The sequence below is a fragment of the Anser cygnoides genome, chromosome 4, assembly GCF_040182565.1.
Source record: "Anser cygnoides isolate HZ-2024a breed goose chromosome 4, Taihu_goose_T2T_genome, whole genome shotgun sequence".
NCBI classification, from domain to species: domain Eukaryota; kingdom Metazoa; phylum Chordata; class Aves; order Anseriformes; family Anatidae; genus Anser; species Anser cygnoides.
This window is the reverse complement of record NC_089876.1, coordinates 77,923,544-77,940,888: the sequence shown is the minus strand read 5'-3', so window position 1 is coordinate 77,940,888 and position 17,345 is coordinate 77,923,544. Positions and strand designations below refer to the sequence as shown.

Below are 17,345 nucleotides of genomic sequence, written 5' to 3'. Positions count from 1 at the left end.
TTTTTGTCGTTGTTGCTTTTTTTTTTTTTTTTTAGTAATTTCTGTCTTCAGAGACTAGTAAGTGCTGGTGCCAGGCTCTCATTAGGCCTTATTAGCGAGTGGCATAGAGCCAGATCTACTGCCAGAATGGCTTGCAGACACAGTAATATACATATCATGCTATCATACTCATATTGTGAATTCATATACATGCTAATAACAGTGCACTCAGCTCTGTAGCAGGCAGGGAAAGACAGACTACTTAGCTCTCCACATCTGAAACACAAGTCAAACTGAAAGTTAAGCATAAGAACTTGGAAAAGACCTGTAACTTTCCCCTGGAGGGCTGGATGTCTGGTTTAACCTCCGTGCCAGATCACACAGATGTGGCTCCCGCCTCTAGCACTCAGATTGGGTGCTGGCACAGCAGGGCCACCTGTCCCGTGGCTTTGCTGCCCTTGCAGACATCTTGCAGAGCAAAGAGGGTAGTAAGAGCAGCAACAGCTGTCCTGGCTACACTTCTGAAACAGAAGGCCAGTATGATCCGCGAGGTGTGCCCCACGAGCGTGTTGAATGCAGCCTCCTTAAACTCTGTGTGTTTGAAACCAAGTGGACAAACAGCCATCTTCCCTGATCTAATGTGGCTGTTACTTCAGTTGAGTTCTGGGTATTTTAGTTGCTGTTTGTTGCTGTTTAAAGACTAACCCCAAACTGCTTTTTCTTCAAAACTTTTTGCTTCAGGCTTCTTGTTTTTTCAACCCGCTCCAGACACAATAAATTCTCATGACTTTGCTGTGCCTTCCCCCTAGGCTTGCTCAGATAACTCTCGACATCCCAGCCAGCTCTCAGCCACTTGGTTCTTGCCTCTGCCAGCAGGCAATGTCTGAGGCTGAACTGTTGGAGTGTAGGGGCAGAATGGTCCTCAGTGAGCGGTGCCTGGTGGACCTGTGGTCTTGCTGAAGCTCAAAGCCCTGCCGTTGCCACTAGTCTTTCCTCACCATCAGTGTGATCTCACCTTCAGGGAGTACATGGGCATTTCCTTCTCCTTACAGAGCTCAGACCACACAGAGATGTGGCGGAGCTGGTTCTTTGCCAGGGACAATTGGAAAAGGAGCAGACGGTGTCTCGGAGAGAGGGAGAGCACTTCTGCTCAGGCAGGCCCCATCCCTCTCTCCTCTGAGGTGGGCTGCTTCTTTATATAGTGACCTATTCCTCTCCTAATAGGAACTAATAACTAATAAGAATTGCTATGATAAGGGGTTGTTATTGAGGAAAAGAGCTTTTCTGTGATAGCCATTTGAAGGACGTCTTCTGTCCTGAACAATCAAGTACACCTACCAGGTAAGATCACATGAATTACAGCATGTCATCTACAGGCGGCCTAACTACTAGTAATTTAAAGTCAAACTGACTTATGACCCACTTCCCATCAATTCCTTGGTATTGCTTTGAAGACAGCTCTTACCAGAAGTACTGCAGATGGGATATAAAAGATTTGGGTAGGGACCTTTTGCTCATACAGCCTTTTGTTGAATTCCGTCACGTAGTACTGAGCAGTCATTTGTCGTTCCACATCACTGAAATGATGAAGAAGCCCCTTTTCTTCTTTATATTCTTTCCCAACGTACCTAAACAAGAAAAAACAAAACAAACCAAAACAAACAAAACAAAGCAAAGCAAAACAAAAACAACCTTTGGTGCAGCCAGGTTTGCAGCGGACTGTACTCAGGAAGCCCTACTTGTGGTACACAAACATCATTACCGTACACAAACATCAAACCATAAAGTTGTGTTTTTTTTTTTCTCCTAAAGCTCTTACAGGAATAAAGTGCTGTAAAAATCAACCAAATCCTAGGATGAGGGTTTCATAGCAATGGAATGTTTAAAGTCAACTCTTCTTGACTCTGAAGGGAGACCTGACTCAGAGGTACTTAAAATACTGTTCTTAACCCATAAGAATTCATAAGATACTTCTAATAACAATCCAAAACCTGTGATTAGCAGCCAGCAGAGCTTTCCTGATGTGAAACATATATGTGTTTTTAACTTTGCTTTCAGATCAAAAGGATCCATTGTGTAAACCCATTGTCAAAATTAAAAGTGACTAAAGAACTTCTCTGCCTATAGGCATTGTTGCTCCTTCACTCTGTGTTAAGAACGATCTTGTTGCAAAGTGATTCTAGGCTGGAATCTGGGTACTTGGAAGTGTAGCATCGTGCTAGCTAGGGTAGCCTCTCAGGCCCAGCATCACATTAACCTAGCGTTCCTTCTTTCAGACTGCAGCAGCCGTAAGCCTGTCTGTCTTGGCTTATAAACAGAACAATTGCTGGTGTCTCCACAGGAAGATGAAATCAAGCAAAAAGTTTGGTCTGCCTCTGAGGTACTAATACCACTCTGCGCTTCTACCCTCTTCAGCAACATGAAGCGCTGCTTTGCCTACCCATAAGTAGGATTAGATGGGCTTGTTTAATGAAAGGGCCTACTCTGGAATCTCTGTCAGGTTTATTACTGCTTATGTGGGGCAAAACTGCCTTAAAAAAAAAAAAAAAAGTTAATTTTGAATTACAGATGTTTTGTTTGGGTGTTAGGGAAGATCAGAAACAGGAATTCTCTAATGCAAAGCTAGAGGTCATATAAAAAGGAAGCGTCACTTAATCTCCCATCAGATTATCCCAGAACAGATGGAGGTGAGTTCGGGCCTAAGACCTGTCATGAGCAGATACACTAACATGGCTGCTGTAAGACAACAGTAAAGTAGCTTTTTCTTCCCAAAAATTCAAAATCAGAGAGCTAAATGGGTGATAAGAAGATTTACTCTACTAAAGATTGACAAAATGCCCAAGAGATTTAGAAAAGCAATAAAACAGTCTTGCTACAGAAAACCGGCCAAAATCTAACCAAACATAAACTAGGTTGAAACAGAATAAAGGAACAATCTTCTGCCATTGTGACTGCTATTTCTGTAGTTGCCTAAATAAAAACTTGTCTTACCTTCTGAAAATACCTGATAAAAGCTACTGTCCGATAAGGCACTGGACTAGCTGAATCACAGGTATAAGATTAATCGTACCAGGCAGTTTTCATTCATATTCACACAGAAGTAGAATTGGTATACATTTTTTTTCAAAAATTGGTTTGGTCAATACCTTCCCAGGCTTTCTTCTTGGTGCAGGAAGTGTATCCAAAATGCATTTCTCTGTTTGCCTTCCTTTGCCACGTTTAGGTAGTCCCCAATGAATACAGCTGTTTCCTGGCCTGTCCAGAGGCCTGATGTCTTTGAGTATTTCAAAAGAAGAGCTGCTACAAAAAGGAGACACAACAGGTAGTCTGGACAATTCCACGGGATTGCTCTAAGCTCTGAGGTGAGGGGTGATATACCATCACCTAGGAGCTAAGATATCCAGGCTCCTCTGAAAGCAAAGTACTGTGCAATAAGATATGTGCTAAGTGGCACTGAGGTGCAGAGATGGATGTTTTACATCAAGGACAAAAATATCTAAACAGGCTTGAAACAAGCGAGATGGGATGATTCCCCAGTAGATTGCACTTAATGAGCTCAATGAGGCATCCTACGGAGGTGTTGCTCCTAACTTCTGTATTTCCTAGTATATTGAACAAAGTTCTGCAAATTAAGATTCAGAAGATAAATTGAACTGTTATTTATGATTAACTTTATAATCATTATCTCAAATACATAGTTCAAAGGGATGAAATATTGAACTTAAATGGGCTCAAGTAAAAGGGGTAAAATAGACTTGACAAACCAGCACAGGGAACCAAGTAGCCTGAGTTACCTATTGCATGAATGGATAAAGCAGGAGGGACTGAGTGGGCATGGAGATGGAGCCCATCTCCATGAAGCTGTGACTGATGTGCAAATGGGTAGGTAGGAATACAAGAAAATGTTTCAAGGGAGTGTTCTTCTATTGCTTTTTTTTTTTTTTTGTACAAAAATTCATAAAAGAACAACAAAAAAAACTTATTAAGGGATGACTAAAACATGATGTTAAAAAAGCCTGAGTCAAGGCTGTTTTCTGTGGGAGTAGCTATCCCTGCATGAAAATGCTCGTTGCTGTGTGGAAACTTACAGTATGCTTTATGAAGCTGTTTAGGCTTAAAAATTCCAGTAGGCGTCAGTCTCTGGACAAGCCAGATTATGCTCTACTCCTGCCAGAAGCTGCACATAGTCATCATCCCTCAGAATTCGAGCATCAAGGATTTCTTCCTTTGTTCTCCCAGGTGTAAAGGCAAGACCATTTCCCCTTGGATTCAGAAATGGACCTTCAGGGGAACACTTGGGCTTCTGAGTTGAGTTGTGCCATGGACTTAGAGATGAACTGGATGGCCTCTGGCTGCTCACCCTGTCCTGAGGCTTTTCTTCTTCTTCTTCAGTAGTAGCACAGTCAAAGTAGTTGACTTTGGACATCTTTCCCCCTGAGGGTAAAGCTGTTGGTGCACCCGGAGCTGGCTGACGCTCTGGACCAGTCGCTGTGGGATAATTGTTTACCAAGTCTCCAATACTGATGAAATCAAATCCAGTGTCATCTACCGTTTCTGCCTGGGGGTCAACATCAACCGTTTTGTGAGACCTGTTCCCAGCCATGGCTGGAGATTTCCAACCAGTTACCCACAGGGGCCTCGCCGGCCATTTCTGGCTCAGTGCCCGTAGACTCTGCATCAACCACCCCATTTGCGGCGGGGCTGTGGTCAGACGAGGGACCCTGACTTCTGCCCCCGGTTCCTCCTGCCGGCTGCACCCAGGCCAAGCGGGATTTGGGTGCCTGCCTTGGTACAAGCCTGCTGTCCGTGGTACCGCAGCTGCCCTGCCCGGGCTTTCTGGCCGGGGGAGCGTGAGGAGACCCCACGGAGCCACGCGGGAGCTCTCGAGGAGAAGGCTGATGGGCTCTTGGAGGCAGTGAGTGCAGGTGAGCTACTTGGTCGTATTCGGCAGATTCTGTTGTGCAACACTGCTCCTCTGCTGAGCCCTTCTGCTGCTGCTGCCCTTCCCTGGGAGGCTCCTGGCCGCTTATTACAGCTCAGTTCCTCCCAGCTGGAGGAGTAACTTGACAGCGACAGCTTGCACCATGAGTTCTCTGAAGTGGTGGTTTTGACTCCTGTTTTGCCATCTGCCAAAAGCACTGTTTCCATCGTTTATTACTATTTCAAATGAGTTCAGTCTCTTCTTCAAAGGAAATATTGATCACATCAGAAGCGATGTGTTTGTTTCTTGTTTGGCCACTGAGTCTCTCTGAGCTACTTTCTGCTTTTGTGTATTGGCCATTTTGCCAGCACCTTTCCTCTGGTACGCTGCTTCTTCAGTGGTGCACACAGTGTCTATGTTTTTGGTTTCTGTTTTTAAGGTTGTGACACAAGCTCCCGTGTGCATTTCTCCTGGTGTGGTTTTATGAATCCTGCAAGTATTTTTAAACACTTCACACACTGACAGATGATGCTGAGAATGCTTGGCAAGGATCTTCTCAAAGTCGGCCTCGCCTTGCAGGATAGGTTTTTGCACTGCGCTTTTGTAACTGTCTGGAATGTAAGACCTGGCATCAGAATTCGGAAAGCCTTCCACTTGCAAGTGCTTCTTAACGGACGTGATCAGAGACATGATCTCCTTGGCAAGCGCTCCTTTCTCTTCCTCTTCTGCAAGCGAAGTGCTGTACGCATGCAGTTTTCCCATGGCTTCCCTACAGAGCTGACCCACCTCATGGAGCTTCTCACTGTCCCCATAGAGCCATCGATGCACAGTTGTGAGGCGAGAAAGCAGCTTTAATAAAGCTATGGAGCTCCTGCTTGCTGGTGACAGGACTGTTTTCTGTTCTTGGTGAGGAGGCCGATCTCGAAGGATTCTTTGGCTTCGGACAAGTAGAACTTTTCTCCTTTCGGGCGGACAGTCCTTGGAGTGACTATAGGACAGCAAACATACCCCACGGATGTTCTGGGAGAGGACAAAAGAGGAATCAAGGAATTAAAAAACAGCACCTCTGTCTCAACTAAATGAAAGGAGGAAAAAAATGTGTTTCTTTCCCTTTTACAATTGGAAGAAAATGCTGGCTCTAACTGCCTGCTGCTGTGTTTCTGTTAGGAAACAATCTTGCTCTTTCTCCTTTGAAATACATCTTTATTTACAGGAAAAGCAACACTCTCGGGTGGGCTCGAAAGCCCATCCTCGCTCTGCAGACAGATACTGCATTCTTCCCATCTGCTTAGCTTCAGACTGGAGTCCAGAGTAACATGCATCATTATATCCACAACACAGATAGGAGCATATTGTACAGTATGATGCTTGGAAGCTAGATTAGAGCCAAATTTAATAGCCTGGACTCTTCTGTTATACACACAGCACTTCCAGAATGAGGACTAATACTTACCACTGCTGTGAGCACAAACAGTGGGGTATACTGGCTGTAGGCTGCCGCCAGTTTGCAGGCTTCAGCAGCTGATAGTAAGCGATGGCTGAACTCCCGGAGAAGGCTCTGATGAAACAAAAAAAAAAGCACAAGGGGAAACCTCATTTTAAAGGCTCTCTTTTTCAAAGAGAAGTGTCTACCCGGCAGGCAACCCTGTTAGACTGGAGGTAGGCAGCTTGGGATTTGGTCATCAGAGTCCATTGAGATTTGTAGGTTCCCTGAGGTTTCTGATGCCTTTGAATCTTGACAGAGTAGGACATCAAATCTTACACAACAACAGCCGACTGTATTTCTGAAAGAGCCTTTTCGCTCAGGTTTACCATAGATGTGTCAGTCTGGGGCTCTGTAAATCATCTGTGTGTTATACATACATACACATACACCCACACTAAATAAATATTTTTACTGTTTCTTTTTTCCTGGAGCAAAAGCATTTTTCCGTCTAGGTGCTAATGAACTTTATGAATGGGAGCGATGGAATATTCTTCAGCCCTCTTAGCTTAGGAGAGGAACTGGAGGGCGGACAAAATGTGAGTGAATCTGGGACAATGACATACAATTTTTCTGAAGAATCTGCACCCACAAATACTAAACCAAGTCTTACCAGGTCCAATCTCAGCATTGGTTTTAAAACGTATATAATCCTTCTCACTCATGGAAGAAAAGATATCAGCTATAATACCCAAGGAGGTAGCAATTCCCTGAAAAAGAAATGGAAGGTTTTTTCCCACGTTTTGAATTTTTTTTCTCACAGTTACTTAGTTTCTGTATATGTCAAACCAGAAAACAAATAAACAAACAAACAAACAAACAACACAACCCACACCGAAAATCCAACAAAATGAACCAAAAAGGATCCAAAGAGAAGTACTGCTGAGAAACTCAGGTCATCTTGGTAGGGTTTTATTAACTTACAGAAAATGCTGCCTTGGTGGACCCTTATGAGTTTCCGTGAGTGGCAGCTATTCTGATAACTGCTAGCTCTTGCCTTCAACAGTAACTTCAATAGCACTGCATTTTCCTTAGATATTTTTCCAGGGTGCTCTTTGTGACAATGAAAACGAAGACTCTTTCCTGAACTTTTGATTTACACCTGATAGCTAAGGGCCTGCCCAGCTAAATAGTTGAGAATGCCAGGAAGTATTCTGTACGCTTTCTGCAAAATTCACTACACATCTTTGGTCTCGTAAGGATGTTCTGAGATTAAAGTCAAGCTTTTAAGTATGGGAGAGGAGAGGTGATGAGGTCTGTTTTTTTGGTATATCCTATTCTGGAATACAATTACAAAAATTATTAAAGAATCACCCCAGGACTTGCAAGACTTAGGTTCACATTCCTGTTTAGCTACGGACACATGGTATGACTGTTGCTTCATTGGCAGAGGGAAGATTAGTGCGACCATGCCTCACAAAAGTGCTAAAGGCAGATATATTAGCTGCTGCAAGGTGTTCAGATGCTGCAGGGCCAGGGGACATGCACCACTCACAACAGATAGTGTAGGGCAGCTTGAGAACATTTCAGCAAAACAGAAATGCTAAAAAAACAAACAAGAAAACCAAACCAAGAAACCCAAATCTATGGTTGTGTTCTGGGATTAGTCTGTCCTTGTCAGAGACACCTGTGACGTCCTAGGTGATGGCTCACTTCAGACAACTCTGCTTAATGAAAACTATCACTTTGAAATCACTTTATCGCTAATGAAAACTATCACTCCGTTTCCCTGCAGGAAAAAGGTGTCTGTAAGTCTGTGCATGCATGCGGAAACAAACAATGTGATACACAGATCAACTGGAACATTTGTCCTTAATGTTAACCGTGTCTGAGATGCATAATTGAAACTTTATTTCTAAAAAGACATGACTGAAATCAACAAAAGCTAATCTGGAATGATTATTAGATTGGCAAAAGCTATCCAGAGTGAAAAGGAGATCCTACCTTTTTTATCTGGTAGAGGAAGTTTGAAATATCCTACAACTGAAGCCCAAATCAACTCTGCTGCCTCATACCACATCCCTGAAATAAACCAGAGAAATAGTCACTAAGCAGATTACTGCTACAGATGGCTTTAAATAGGCTGAGTTTATTTTACATCTTCTTGAGTTGGCAGCCCTGGAAACAGTATAAAACCATATCATGGCATATTTTGCTTTGGTGATGGTGAACATTAGTTTCCTTTAGCTTTTGGCTGTGTATAAACACACATTTTATGCTCATAAAAGACCTCATCTCAACAGTCGCTGAAGATGGAAGGTTATGGCAAAAGCATAAAACTAAAGCCACTGGCCCCAAGTACCAAGCCTGGAATACAGAAGTCCATCATACTGAATGCTAGGGATCATCTTATATTGACAGAAGAAACTGCTGTGATGTACCCATGTTAAGCTACTGCACGGCTTTTGGGAAACAGTGAATTCGGGAAAAGTGTTAGCAGAAGAATGAAACAATATTGCAGGATGCTCCTTGGCTTCTGGTTAGATTAATAATACGATGGTAATTCTTAAAATGTGCTTGCTTGGTACATGGCTCTAGGTCCTTGATTCTTCAAACAGATGTGTGTATAACTCATCTTCTGTGGCTGTGTTATGGGTGTCAGGCAGACGTTTCACACAAGCTAAAATTCTGACATATGACAAGCGCATTATTACAAATCCTGACTATAAAGGAAAAAAACTGGGAGAAACCCTGAATAGATATTTACAGAAAAAAAGCCATACCAAGCTTTTGCAGAATCTGTCCTCTGATTTGTAAGCAGACCGACTGAACAAGGATCCTATCACTTTCATTAGCATATTGCCAAGTACCTGAAAAAAGAGTTGAAAATTTCAATAGAGAATGAAAAAATGCTGCCATCATTTTAGGCCTCTGAGGAGAACCTAAATCCTGTCAAATTGCCTGAAATCTCTCCATTGAGTTCAGCTGGTTTGAGTCAGGCCTTGCAGCCAGAGAGATGATAAGGTGACAGTGCAGCAAGGAATATAAGCAGACAGCTATATGAGCATGTAGCTTGAATGACAGCTATACAAAGCATAAGAACAACATAAAAAGCAAAAGGTTCTTGTCTTCTGTGAAGCAACAAAAAGTCACTGTGCATAAACGTTATACAGACTTGCACTAAAAAGCGTTCAAAAGGATTAACATGGTTATCTGCGTTATCACTAGTACACGCAGCAGAACAAAATACTTTGAATCATTGGCAAAATATGTTTTCAGATACCGGTGTATCATGAAGATTAAAACAAAAAATTTTCACATTAAAACAGCATGATTATACAAGGTTATACAAAGCGTTTCATTATCAAATCTATATTGACTATCTCATTAAAATAAAAAAGCGAAACCACTAAGCTTTCCTAATATGACCATTTTCACTGCTACTCTTAGCACAAAGTACCTGTTCAACAACACATCTTCAATGTTAACTAAGTATTATCATTGAATATTATGAAAATAATCTGAAAACAATAGCACAATCTCATCAGAGATGAAATGCAGAGCCAGTGCTACTTTAACAGTGATATCTGGTATTTTGTTTAATGCCCTCGACTGAGGACTCTTCTTGTATAAGAACCTCAGTTTCACATAAAAACAGAACAATAAAAACCAGAACAGACTTCTTATTTTATTTTTTTTTTTACTTTTCATGGTTGTAGACAAAACATGAATGAGTTGACTATAGAAACTCTGAAGGCTAAGCAAATAGTTAACAGGTTTGAAAACCTAAAATATATTTGTGTCAAAACCGTAATTAAATACTAATTTTGAATGTCTGACAAAATTTGTGAATTCTTACCATTTCTACACATCCCTCCATATCTGAAGCAAGTCACATGGCCAGCGGTATAGACATTTGACAGGAAGGAAAAAGAAGTAATTTCTAAAAGTATCATTGCACATTAAGGAACGTTCCCATTTTACAGTTTTGCTTGTCTATCCAGTAATTGAAGAAAGTGCTTTAGGATGAAGAATTTGCTCTCTTTTTTCTCAACTCCAAAATATAGTAAATAAGTGCACTATAATCTGCTGCAGGGCGAGGTTAAAGTTTTAATTTCGTTCACAAGATCGGTGTGAATGTGGAGGATAAGCATTACTCAACCAATTTGGTTTTCTTGGCAACTGGGGGGTTGTCTTTATCTTGTATCACCGATCAGTCAATTGCTAGAAATTGGAGCTACATTTTAAAATTCTCCAGGCAGAGAAATTAGTAGAAAGGCTGTCAGTCCAGAATAGTTTTCCTCCCAAGTAAAGACATACAAAGATGAATTGTAGAAGTTTCAAAACAAGGTTTCAGCTTCCACATTTTAGAAGAGAATGGTGATGAAGAGAGAAGCATGATGTAAGGAGTCATTACTGATGTCAGACTGGCTGTATTTGAAATTTGTGTGACTGTTAAAATTAGTACCAAAAAAATAGTAATTATGAAATTGGAAAATAAATATATATGTACCTGTTGCTCCATTGTCATTAATAAGGCTGCTTAGGATATATTCAGCTTTTAAGAGTTTACCTGATAAAACAAAACAAAGATAGGAAATGAATACAAAAATGTACCTTGTGGTATGAAGTGAACAAAAATATTCAACAGTGAAAGCCCTGGCAAATTTTACTCCTCTTCCCAGTGTTCTTACTGTGTTTGCAATTAGCCTAAACTTCCCAATTAAGCATGCACTGCTAGAATGCTACCTCGTGCGCAGGAATCTCTGTGATACAAGCTATTTTATAGGTACAAAAAGTATTGCAAAAAATGCCAATGGGACAAATATTTCTAGCCAGACACCTGCTTCAGAAAGCCATGGTTACCTCTCCTTTAGGAGGGAGGTTAATGCCGTGCATTGGTTTTAGAGTCAACCCAGCTGCTAACACAAGCTCAGCAGCGTCGGCACGTGACTCCTGACACTGTTCTCACTCTGCTCATTCCCACTTGTTGGGCTGCTGCGGGACTCCGGGCAGGAGCGGAGGCAATGAGAGTGGGGGCAGGCACTGAGCTGCTGGCCACCCCACCGGTTGGGAATCCCCAGACTATGTTCTGTACTTAAGATATTCCTCAATTGTCTTTTTCAAAGCAGGTTTGTTTGGCTTTGTCTTCTTCTCCCCAGAACAAGTGGGAATACATCTTCCCAGTCGGAAGATGATATATTAAAAATTCTTCAGGTGTTGCCCACATTATAGGAAGGATGGACATTTAAAAAAATAAATATATCAATTTATCCTAGAGGGGTTTGTAAGCGGCATCATCTGCATAGTCAAGTGGTCCCACTGAAAAAAAAAAAAAAAAGCAGCTGGGACAGTGCAGAGAAAAATGCCAGGACTCTCATTTACTTTTTAAAGGCCTTTGGTCAGAAGTATAGCAATTCAGATATCCCTGTTTGAAACCAGCAGGGAAGATTTGTTAAGGAACAAAAGCTCCAATTAGTATTTTCCACACCCTTTCACAATTTTCTCTACTGCTTTTGGCTCTGACACCCTTTATACCAGCCCCTTTGTGCTACTGAGAAGAGCTGGGAGGGCTCAAGGGGGCTGGGAGTGGGCTGCACGTTTGAAAAGATGGCACCAGGGCCGTAAGCATGTCATCCCCAGAAAGGGACACAGTATCTTCTTCAAAGTCAAGTAGCTCCTAATAGGGCCTGAGCTGAGAAAACGGAGCGGTGGCTCCCTGGTAGCCAGCACCTGCATTGACGGCAAGGCGAGCCTGGCGGATGACCACCTGAGGACCGATCGGCGTGGCGGGCTGCAGCTTGTGCAGGCCCTTGGCGATCTTCAGGAGCTTGCTTGAGGCATCAATCCAGTACAGGAACCGGTCGATCAGGAACACAACAGCAGCCGCCGTCACACAGTCCTTGGCCATGATGGAGGCCTTCAAATAAACCTGAAAAGAACACCAGTGCCACAACTTCCAAGAAATACAAGTAGTCAACAGTTTAAATAAAATACTCAGCTTTAGTAATTCCCTGCCTAACAGGGCTGCCTATATACCATTTGAAAACGAATTGAATTTCCTCAGTCATGTGCTGTAAGGCAACTGCAGTTTCATAGCAAGTAAAGTTACTAAACATTACAAGAAGCAAATACTATCTAGCCAAGTTCTGTCTCAAAGTTTTTGCTTGTAACCTCTATCATCCTAGCCATGTATATAAAGGGCTAAGCCCTTGTGGCACTGATTGGGCTAGACTTATATCCTATAATTTGACTAATTTTGTTTATATTTTCATTCTAACATTGGAAGGTTCCAGCTCTTTGTTCTGCTTGATCTGCAGATATCATTCCTGTGGTGGTTTTTTTTGTTTTGTTTTTTTTGTCTCTCTAATTGGTGTTTAGTATTTGGAAACCACATAATTTGGTGGTCTGTTAATGAATTTAAATTATACCCAGCAGATTAACAGCAGTAATAACAATTAGTTCAAAAGGGACACTAGTCTGGAAAGAGATTGGAAATGGTCACTTCAGCAGTTGTCCCAGATGGAGCTCAAGCTGTACACAAGAGACAGGGCTTGAGCACTCTGTCTTGCGTATTAAGCAAACCGAGATGCACACAGCTCAGAAAGCACCTTTTCAAACCATTTCTGGAAAAAGTCAGGGCCTCCTTGAATATGCATGAACATGCAAATGTCCAAGGGGCCTGATTATTACGGTTGATTAGCTGGTACTCCAGCTACCTTCAGTATGAGTACTACGTTTCAGTCCCATCTTTCCTTTTCCTCTTGTTCCTTAGAAGTCCCCCAGGAAATGGGGGATTCCCAGGGGACCTGCATCTCTCTGTGGGACCAGGCCCCAACTACAAACGACCAGCACCAATGCAGCTTTAAGGCTGGAGGATCAAACGCTCCTTTGTACACCACAAACGAACAAACAGGGCAGGAGTCCAATGCTTTTCCCTTGCAGGTCGTCTTTAATAATTTCTAAGCCTGCATGAACTCTCTTTGTATCCCCGCAGCCGCTGAGCCGTCACACCGACACAAGGAATCACCCAGAGCTCCTCAGGCAGCATGCTGTTAGGTGGACAGGAGGCCAGTGAGAGCCATGTGGAGGCAACTTGGCCTCACCATGGACACTGAAGTCCACTAGGACCCGGGAACATCTGCCAGGACAGCACCAAACACCCCTTTCCGTGGTGGATAGGGATCGGCACTCCTGTCAGTAAGGAGCAAGTAAGTGCTCCACACCCTGACACCTGGATGATCAATTTTCTACAGGTTTGTCATGCAGGATGGGGAGGATGTTGTTTGGCCATTGTTTCACTAGAACAGCTGCCTGAGGCAAACATTTTTTTCTGGGCACAAGGAATGACTAGTAACACTGCCTCCAAGTCCTTTGCAACCTGTATGAAAATCTTTCCTGTAGGCCAGAAGACAGGATGAACGTGAAGAGTACAAAATGATGCCTCTTAATGAGATTCTTACACACTCCCTGCAAACTACGAAGTAAACAGGGTGTGGAGGGAAGAAGCATACCACATCTGAAATACGGAAACCAGCTGTAAGGAAGGACTCATCTCTTCAGCTGTGGAGTCTCACTTGAGGTCAGCAGCCCACAGAGCCAGGCCTTCTGGCGCCCAGCTTCACTCCAACACCTGGGAGCTGGCAATGCTCTAGTACTGCCTAGTGGCATGGTAAAATAGGAGAGAGAATAAAACAGGAAACACCTTCAACCATACGAAGCGTCCTCATAAAAGGATGCATTTCTCATCTCGTTCTTATGAGTCAGTACTTGTGCTGATGGCAGCAAAAGCAACGCAGGAGCAGGAGGTTCAGGCCCCACAGCACCATCAGAGAATGAGACTGTCAAGAAAACTCGGTCCAATTCCCCACTAAAATATCGAGTTAGGGCAGCTATCTTCCATTTATGTCTGCAGCAGCAGTTTCTTTGCCTTGCCTTCCTTGTGTAAAGGCCCAGGCCCGAGAGCACCGAGCCAGAGACACCAGTGTCCGCTGACTGCCGCAAACACCCTCCAGGCTTCTTGGGCACCCTCCTTGGCCTTCTTCCCAGCCTAAGTTCTTCACAGCAGCCTGCCCAAGAAACATTCACTTGTTTCTAAAGTATGTAGCCCTCTGAGGTGCGGGGCAAAGCCCATTTCAAACCGTTTGGAGGAGAGCCCGCGACCTGCGGCACGAATGCTGGGCTGCAGCACTGGCCTGCTGCAAGCACTTGCTAGCTTGTTTGCAGTTCAGTGAGGCGGGATTGTGCAAATTTCCTTTTTTTTTTTTTTTTTTTAACCAGAGTTGGATTTTCTAAGAGGATGGCACTTGAAAAGGATTCCTGGAGCTCCGTGCGCGCAGCACTGCTTGTGCTGGTCAACAATGGAGGAATCCCTCTCTCTAAGCACCTGTAAACTGACACTGCAAACTATCCATTCGAAATGCTCATGAACAGGCCATATATTTAAGCACAGAGCATCGCCTAATCTATTTTTTTTTCCTCCCCTTCTTCCTTTAATAGATTGGAGCACAAAAGCCTGAGAGAGGGTGACCTACCAAACAAAAGGGCCTTTGAGTCCCTAGGAAAAGTAGACTTGGAGGAGGATGGAAGGAATCCAAGTGGCCCTATTATTTCCACTTGCACTAATTAGACATTTTTCTGTCAGCTATTGAGCACTGCTGAGAGGCCAAACTCACTGAATTCATTTCTAAAGTGTTTACAGAAGTTTGCATCTGTTTGTGTCTCTTCAGGAGGAAAATAAGCACTTCAATAGCATTGTGGAAAATCTAAACGAAGCATCCTATTCTGAAGGGCTTGGCAGCCTTGCAGCTGCATAATTTAACTCTCCACTCAATGCCGAAACCTCTTGTGTCCCTCTCCAAAACCAAATGGACATAAAATGTAGAAAAAGTCAAGCCAGGGGGAGAAACTCGGCTACTTTTTTGTTGTTGTTGTTGTTGAAAGGCAGGGCTGCACGCTGTGTGGCACGCAGGAACACGGTTCGGTGTCAAGCTTTGCAATTACGTTCCCGCCTTGCCGGCAGCACACCCAGAAATTCATACCCTCACCTTCCACCCACCGCTCCGAAATTCCTCAGCGACTCCCGAATATGTCCTGCTGGCACATGGTGTGCTCCCCTCGCCGTGCCGGACGAGATGCCTGAGAGGCAGCAGCCTGGCAGAGCACCACCAGCAGCCCACTGGGCTCATTGCTTTTTGGAGCAAGCCAGGGTAAGGCTAGCAGGTCCACTCGCCTTATTTCTGGCCTCATGTGCATCTGTGTGGAGAGGGAGAAAGAGAAAAGACAGAGCGAGGTACGTGCGCACTTTGTTTTCACATCTGTGTCCGCGATGCCCCATGCATATGTCTAATTGAGTTTGGGACACAAAGGGAACCTCACGCCTGGGAAGTGGAATCAGGTGGTGTCCGAATTAAATCTGCACGAGATTTCTATACACGGACCGTGGGGGAAAATGCAAAACATCCGTCAGCGAAGGGCTTGTGCCTAATGGCGCTGAGTGGGAGGGGTGTGCTGTGCGCGTGGTTCCCTGCATTAGCGGGGTAGCTCCTTCTCGGCGCCGGGGCTGAAATTTGGGTCCCAGCACCGGGTTCAAAGCCTTGATGCCTCCTTCGCCTTGACAATGGGGCCCGCTCCCGAGAGAGGGAGCAGCTCAGGAGCAGGGGCCATCTGGCACCGGAGCTGGCAGGATCGCGTCAAAGGGAAATTATTGGTGCATAGTAAATGAGGGCGGGGAGGAGGGGTAGGGAGTTGCAGAGATCTTTATGCGACAGCTGATGTAAGAGGAATTACAAGCCCAAATAAATGAAATATTGATTTAATCCACTCTCTCTGCCCTCTTTATAAAGCGAGGGTCCCACACGCAGCCTGCAGGCTCAGGAAGGTCCCTTTTGCAGAAACCTCTGCAAGCAGCGAGGTTCGAGACCATTCTCAGAGTACGGCCACAGTTTTGTCGGCACTCCCGATTCCTGTGTGTTCTTACAGCCATTCGCCTCAGCCTATTTTAGTCTTCATTTGTAATTGAGTCGGAAGTTTCAAATCTGAAAAAAATCATCAACACAAGAGCAGTCAAGAAAGAAACTCAAGCTCTGTGCACGGGGCGGGGTTTCAATGCCATGCATTTACAGGTGCTTTAGTTCTCCCTCAAGATCTACTCCTAGTTAGCACTTCACTGAACCCTAACAAATTGCCCAGCTCTTTCTCCCGCTGCATTCGTCCCCTGTCAGATTAAACACACAGTCAAAACACCAATGGATTTGGCTGAAGTCTCGCCCTTTACCCCACGCACTGTTAGCAAAGCCCGTATTTCCAAGAGACCAAAGCTGCTGTCACTGCACGGGACTTCTCTATCAATCTCAGCCTTTCAGCTGGCAATCAGAGCACACTCTGCAAATAACAATGAATTAAGCCTCCTACCACCTCTGTGACGGGCAGGAGAAAGCATGTCCGCGATGTGCAGATGGATAAGCCCCAACACAGGACGGGCGAGCCACACAGTAAATAGCTGCGGAGCGGGAATGAGAGGTTCCTGGACACTTTCCTCTCTGCCCTGAGCAGCAGAGGACCCAATTTAATGGCTTGAGCGTCTGAAGCCGTTAATTAGCTCAAGTTATTCATCCTGAAGGTGATGGAGAGTTGGGTGTTTATTCAATGAGTGCAGCACTAGGTCCATTATTAGCAGCTCAAAACACCACAGAATGGGTCGGTTTTTACAAGCAGCCACATCTTCCTTCGTGAAGTGAGAAGCCGCTAGGGCAATAATAACCCCTGCTTTTACCAACAGCCCCCTTTTGGCAATTTAACTGGCCAGTGATTTAATTTTACCTACCAAGGGCTTGTTCCCCATGCTGCTCCCACTCTCGACTCCTGCACTGCCGCTTGCTCCAGCAGAGCGGTGCCAGGAAGAGCCCCGCTGGCTGCCCCAGCTCCCACTGTGTGTCCCAAACCCCTGGCAGGAGGGAGAGGACCCCCATGCCTCGTGGGGACGTGGAAGGGGAAGGCAGCACCCCTGCCCTAGCTGCTGCT

The 17,345-nt window shown here is 44.2% G+C and overlaps 1 protein-coding gene across 1 annotated transcript in view; it reads right to left on the bottom strand.

The window, feature by feature from the left end:
* Positions 1-17,345, bottom strand: part of LOC136786339 (alpha-protein kinase 1-like) — a 28,779-nt gene that overhangs the window by 3,161 nt on the left and 8,273 nt on the right. The window contains 18 exon segments of the mRNA XM_066996471.1: positions 1,445-1,607; positions 3,126-3,279; positions 4,068-4,131; positions 4,133-4,594; positions 4,596-5,006; positions 5,008-5,088; positions 5,090-5,149; positions 5,151-5,248; positions 5,251-5,737; positions 5,739-5,798; positions 5,800-5,856; positions 5,858-5,920; positions 6,354-6,463; positions 7,003-7,095; positions 8,331-8,405; positions 9,107-9,193; positions 10,837-10,896; positions 12,057-12,255. Of these exon segments, the coding sequence (XP_066852572.1) occupies positions 1,445-1,607; positions 3,126-3,279; positions 4,068-4,131; positions 4,133-4,594; positions 4,596-5,006; positions 5,008-5,088; positions 5,090-5,149; positions 5,151-5,248; positions 5,251-5,737; positions 5,739-5,798; positions 5,800-5,856; positions 5,858-5,920; positions 6,354-6,463; positions 7,003-7,095; positions 8,331-8,405; positions 9,107-9,193; positions 10,837-10,896; positions 12,057-12,255 (2,784 nt within the window).